At 55.8% G+C, this 5,446-nt stretch overlaps 1 protein-coding gene and 1 pseudogene across 1 annotated transcript; one reads left to right on the top strand and one right to left on the bottom strand.

Annotated features, from left to right (window-relative positions):
* Positions 1 to 719: 719 nt before the first annotated feature.
* Positions 720 to 4,716, top strand: THY1 (Thy-1 cell surface antigen). The gene is made up of 4 exons (XM_053595258.1): positions 720 to 871; positions 2,991 to 3,051; positions 3,528 to 3,863; positions 4,376 to 4,716. Exons 2-4 carry the CDS (start codon positions 3,015 to 3,017, stop codon positions 4,486 to 4,488), a joined length of 486 nt encoding a protein of 161 aa, XP_053451233.1. The 5' UTR covers positions 720 to 871; positions 2,991 to 3,014; the 3' UTR covers positions 4,489 to 4,716.
* A 41-nt stretch (positions 4,717 to 4,757) lies between these two features.
* On the bottom strand, positions 4,758 to 4,825 carry LOC128589291 (uncharacterized; annotated as a pseudogene).
* Positions 4,826 to 5,446: the final 621 nt, after the last annotated feature.

The raw sequence follows: 5,446 nt of genomic DNA, 5'->3' as shown, positions 1-5,446 counted from the left end.
TAAAGGTGGTTGTGGATGGAATGTGCCCAGCCCAGTGCCTGGTCAAAGGCAAGACTCCTTCCCCAGTCTGAAGGCCAAAAGAACAAGGCGGCACTCATGAAACCAGAACTTTCTAGCTGTGTGGATAGGAAGGTGCCAGCCCAGGAGCTGAAGGAGACAGGAGTGCCCCAGAGCAGAAAGCATCCAAAGGGCTGTGTCCACAGGGCTGCTCTGCGATAGATAAGGGGGGAGGGCATGGCGGGGGACCAGGGATAGGGAGGGTGCGGTGCCAACCTTGCTTCTGAAGGTCTGCTCCAATACGTAAAACACCCAGTCGGCTTCCTTTCAGAGAGACTAGAATAGTCTCTCACTGAGAGGTCACCAAGGCCTCTCAATGCAGGTTCTGGGGGAGGTGGGCCCCTGATGGAAGGAAATGCGGAAGCGTGGGCCCTACCAAGGAAGCTGGTTGCCGGCCTCCAGCCTGCACCCCTCACACTTTGGTTTCCCAGACTTCTCAAGAAGAAAGGGTTACAGATGTAAAAAGCTGAGCAATGGTTTTCCGCGCTGGGCAGGTGGGTTGCGTTTCCACCCAGATCTCTGTCTGCGCTTTCGAATCCTCCTGAATCCTTCAGTCTCTGGCCAGCCCTGCCAGCTTCAGGGTGAGGTCTCTTTCTGCCGCAACCCCCCACCCTCCCACACTAACAGGGGACCGCCTCCTCCCTTCGCCCGCCATCCTCTCCCCGCTCCGCCTCTGATTGGCTGAGTCCCCTGCCCTCCCCGCTCCCCCTCTCCTCCACCCCTGGTGAAAACTGCGGGCACCAAGCGAGGTACAGCAACTGGAGGTGGCGTCGGGTCCAGGAGGAGGCTGCAGCAGCGGAGGACCTGAGTCGAGGTGGGTGCTGGGACCCAGCAGGCGGGACCCCGGGCGCAGGGATAGCCATCTGGCACCCCTGAAAGCCCTCCCAACCCGAGGCTTCAGAAACGGTCCGAGGGCCGTGGGAAGCAGCGGCACAGAGCTGGGAGGATTCTGCTTCACAGGCAGTGGTGGGAGTGGGACCCTCCTGCTGGGCCACTGCGCCTGGCCTTTGGGGAGAGGCACTCCCGAGCTTTCGCCTACTGGGGGACGGCTTTCTGAGGCCGGGGCGCTGGAGAAGAACTGGGAGGGAGGGCGCAAAGCACTTCCTGTGGTTCTGCTCCCCATCCAGACGGTCCCAAACCCCAAAGGTGGGGGATGGGGACTGCAGGTGATATTGAGGGGAGAGGACTGAGGATGGCTAACCGGAGGGAACCTCTGCCCAGTGACCTCTTGGCAAGCTGGGTGTGGGCCACTGGAGGAAAAGGAAACCGCAGTGCCACGGGCGGGGAAGACAGGCCGACGGGGGAGGGGAGAACTGAGAAAGCATGATGTGTGAGGGGGAAGGGGACCTCAGCTGGGAAAGGAGAGGATTGGAATATGGAAACAGATAAGGGTGGGGCTCGCGGGGAGAAGCTGGAGCAGAGAGGGAGCAGAGAAGCACAGCTTCTCTGGGTCTGGACCGTGAAGACCCAGGGCAGAGTAATGAGTACAGACTACACCTTCCCAACAGCGCTCTACCCCTGCATTTGGCTCTACTATCCCCTCGAGCCCCAGACCTATTCCCCCTTTCTTGTAATGGCTGCCGCTCCCCCTTCCCCTCCTAGGTCCCAAGCCTGCACCTCTCCTCCGTAGGCCAGCGTCCTCGAATCAAAGCCAGACGCCACCCCTCTCCTTTCCTCCGCAACAGCGCGCCTCGGGATCTGGCTCGGACTAGCAGCTCCTCCACCCCACCCTGGGGACCCACAGGACGTTGATAGTAGCCGCAGCCCCCGGACCTTACCCTCACCCGCCCCAGTGGTTGAGCGCTGAGGACCCTGAACTTGCCCAGTGGCGCGCTGCCCATCCAGGCGCGTGCAACAAGGCAGGGCCCTGTGCCCACTCGCAGGCGCACGCCCCTTGTGTGGCCTCTCTCAGGCTTGCAGTGCTGCCGACAGACTAGACTATTTGCTCTGTGTCACCTCACCAGGATGCTGGTCCAGCCGAGGCCATAAAAAAAAAAAAAGACAAAGCAGAGAGCTAGGCAGGGACGCTATTGAAAACCGACTGGAAAACAGCAGCCCCAGGAACTCCAGAGAAATGACATTTAGAAGCATCCTGTGCAAGGGGAGAGCACTGTCACTTTCTCTCACCCGCATTCAGGAACACCCTTAGCTTGTGCCCAGTACAGGCTGAGCCCGGAGCATCCTTAGCCACCCTCCACATCTGTGCATCACTTGCTATGGAGCAGTCAGCGTCAGATGTTTGTTGTTTTTCTTAATCACCATCATAACCCTGGGGGTATGTAGGGTTCAGAAAAACTCATTCATTCACTCATAGTACTTTTGAGCACATTTTATATGCCAGGGACTGTTCTGAGCACTGGGGATTGTCTTCCAAACAAGAAACAGGAAGTCCCCAGATGGGGAGTTTTTGTTTAACGGTATAAAGTTTTATATTTTTAACGGTATAAAGTTTTAGTTTTGAAAGATAAAAAGAATTCTGGAGATTGGCTGCAAAGCAATGGAAATGCACTTAGCACTGTTAAACATGCTGAATGTAATACTTACAGGGTTAAAGGTAGTAAATGTTATTTGTATTTTGCCACAGTTTAAAAAAAAATTTTAAATAAGAAGTTTCTTCCCCGATGGCTCTTACATTCCTATGTAAGCAGAGGAGAAAGTAGTAAAGTCACTTACGTCACCTAGCTAGTAGTGCTCCATAGCTAAGCACAGACACTGGCCGTTATAGGGTGTGTGTTTCTTCCTCCCACACTTTCCCTAAGGGGGAGAGCCAGTGGCAATGTCACATTCTAGTAAGAAGTGGGGAGACAAGGGTGGATGGTGTGAGGGTCTGAGATGTCTACCAAGCCACATGTTCCTGGCACCCCCAGCCCGGGCAGTAAGTGTGGGCATGTGTGCCCACCTCTTAACTGATTCCCATCCTATTCCCACCCCAGGTCCAGGACTGAGACCTCAGCACCATGCACCCAGCCATTGGTATCGCTCTCCTGTTGACAGGTACTGGGCAAGAGGTGGGGCTGGGTCCAGGCACCCGGGCTTTCTTCCCTTCAGAGAAGCTAGCTTCTCCCTAATGGCCTCAGAAAAGAGAAGGTGACTGAGGAACAGAGGGCTCTTTTTCATCCCAGAGTCAGCTAGTCCACTGAGCTGATCTAGGTGGTTTCTAGAAACAATTTGCTAAGTGCTGCCCCACATTACTGAATTGAATTGTCCAAATGGGAACCAGGAGCCTGTGTTGAATTCCCAAGATCTCTTGTCCTTGAAACACATTGACAGGACTCAGGGCTGGAGCAGACTAGGGAGGGAGGCTGAAGTCTGCAGGTGGGGAGATAGGCTGGGATCGCTGGCATAGGAAAAGGCATTCACACAGCAGAGAACTGTGCCCTCGCTGGCCAGGCCCATTTCTCCTCTATGTGGGTGGGAGGCCCCCTGCTCTGTAGATCTCCCCCAACTCAAAGGGGCACTCCTGGTTCCAGTTTTGCAGGTATCCCGAGGGCAGAAGGTGACCAGCCTAACAGCCTGCCTGGCAGACCAGAGCCTTCGTCTGGACTGCCGCTATGAGAATACCACCAGCATGCCCATCCAGTACGAGTTCAGCCTGACCCGTGAGACAAAGAAGCACGTGCTCTTTGGCACTGTGGGGGTGCCTGAGCACACATACCGCTCCCGAACCAACTTAACCAGCAAGTACAACCTCAAGGTCCTCTACTTATCTGCCTTCACCACCAAGGACGAGGGGACCTACACATGCGAACTCCGTGTCTCTGGCCAGCCCTCCTCCGTCTCCTCCCAGAACGTCTCTGTGCTCAGAGGTGAGGCAAGACCCCAAAGAGGCCAAGTGCTGGGAGAGCCAGGCTGGGAGGACAGCAGGCAGCTTACTAGGCTGGCCCCAAGGAAAGAGCGGCCCCATAACCTCCTCACCCTCTCCCAACTGCTGCCTCGTCCCCTGGGGATACAATGTCTTGTGTGTGAATGAGGGGAAGCACTCTGGGCCAGCCAGCCAGGCAGAGTGGTATAGTAGATGCTTCCGTGTGACTGCAGACAAGTCACTCGGCCTTCCCAGTGCTCTTTCTCCCCACTGGAAAGCAAAGATGACACCACCTTCCTCACCCACAGTCTCCTTGTGACAATTTTTAGTGAGATTTCCTGAAGATGATGAGGGCTCAGTAATCTGCAAACAGGAAAGATGGTTGGTTCTCTTAGACCAAGCTGGTCCTGGTTCCAACTAAGACACCCAAAGGGAATTGCTCTGGCCCCGTGTCTGCCTGAGTCCTTGTCCCTCTTCACTCCCATCTTTCTCCCCCACCCCATTCTCTCTCCACAGACAAACTGGTCAAGTGTGAGGGCATAAGCCTGCTGGCTCAGAACACCTCGTGGCTGCTGCTGCTCCTGCTCTCCCTCTCCCTCCTCCAAGCCACGGATTTCATTTCCCTGTGACTTCTGGGGCCCATGGAGGATATGGGAAGTCACACATCCCAGTGCAGAGATCCTACTTCTCTGAGTCGGCTGACCACCCCCCGCCATCCCTCACACACCTCGGGGAGAAATGGGGACCCCATCTCGTATCAGGAGTCCCACTTCTGCATGCCATTAGTACCCACCTCCCACTGCCACCTAACCCTCTCCGCACACCCGTGGCTATCTTTTTGTACTCTTTGTTCCAGAGCTGCTTCTATCTGATTTATTTAGGGTTTATCCTTCCTTTCCTTTGAATTAGCAATAATTGCACCTCGGATAAACCTCATTGGCTACAATACTGCCACTGCGCAAAGCTATTCCTTTCCTTTGGGAGTTTGTGAAAAGGGAAGTCAGGGCTGGGGACCTGGTGGAGAGTGAAAGCATGTAAGGTGTAGTGGGATAGAGGGTCATCCTTGCCCAGTGGGACCAGAGGCTGACCTGGATGGAGAGGTGTAGGTGTGTCCGGCCTAGCATAGACATGGTCTGCGGTGAAATCACCCCCAGTAGGCAGTGCTGGCGCCTGAAGACCACAGACATGAGGGCACCACCACCATCTGTGGTCCATCTGGTGAGGAAGAGAGCTGAGCGTCTGCAGAAGCATTCTCAGCCACAGTGAAAAGCCCTGTTTACCACTACAGAAGCCCCCTGGGGTCCTTGGGCCGGAGCACACCCCAGAGAAGATTCAGATTCCCCCCAAAGAAGATTCAGATTCAGCCAGAGGAGCTGCACCAATGGGGGCTGGAGAAGGGGGCAGAAGGTGAGGCCCCTCACTCCTCCCTTCCCAAGGAAGCTGAAAGTGTGAGCCTGCTGTCCCTCACTGCCCCCACCAGCAGTGAGAGGCTGCACAGAAGGCCAGCCCCCTCCCAGGCTGTCTCAGGCTCCCAAGAGCTTCCAGAAGTCAGGTGGGGTAGAGTCCCAGAGCCACAGAGAGTCTGGC

This window comes from Nycticebus coucang, chromosome 6 (assembly GCF_027406575.1).
Source record: "Nycticebus coucang isolate mNycCou1 chromosome 6, mNycCou1.pri, whole genome shotgun sequence".
Classification (NCBI taxonomy): domain Eukaryota; kingdom Metazoa; phylum Chordata; class Mammalia; order Primates; family Lorisidae; genus Nycticebus; species Nycticebus coucang.
The sequence above is the reverse complement of the archived record's forward strand: the minus strand, read 5'-3'. Positions and strand labels throughout refer to the sequence as shown.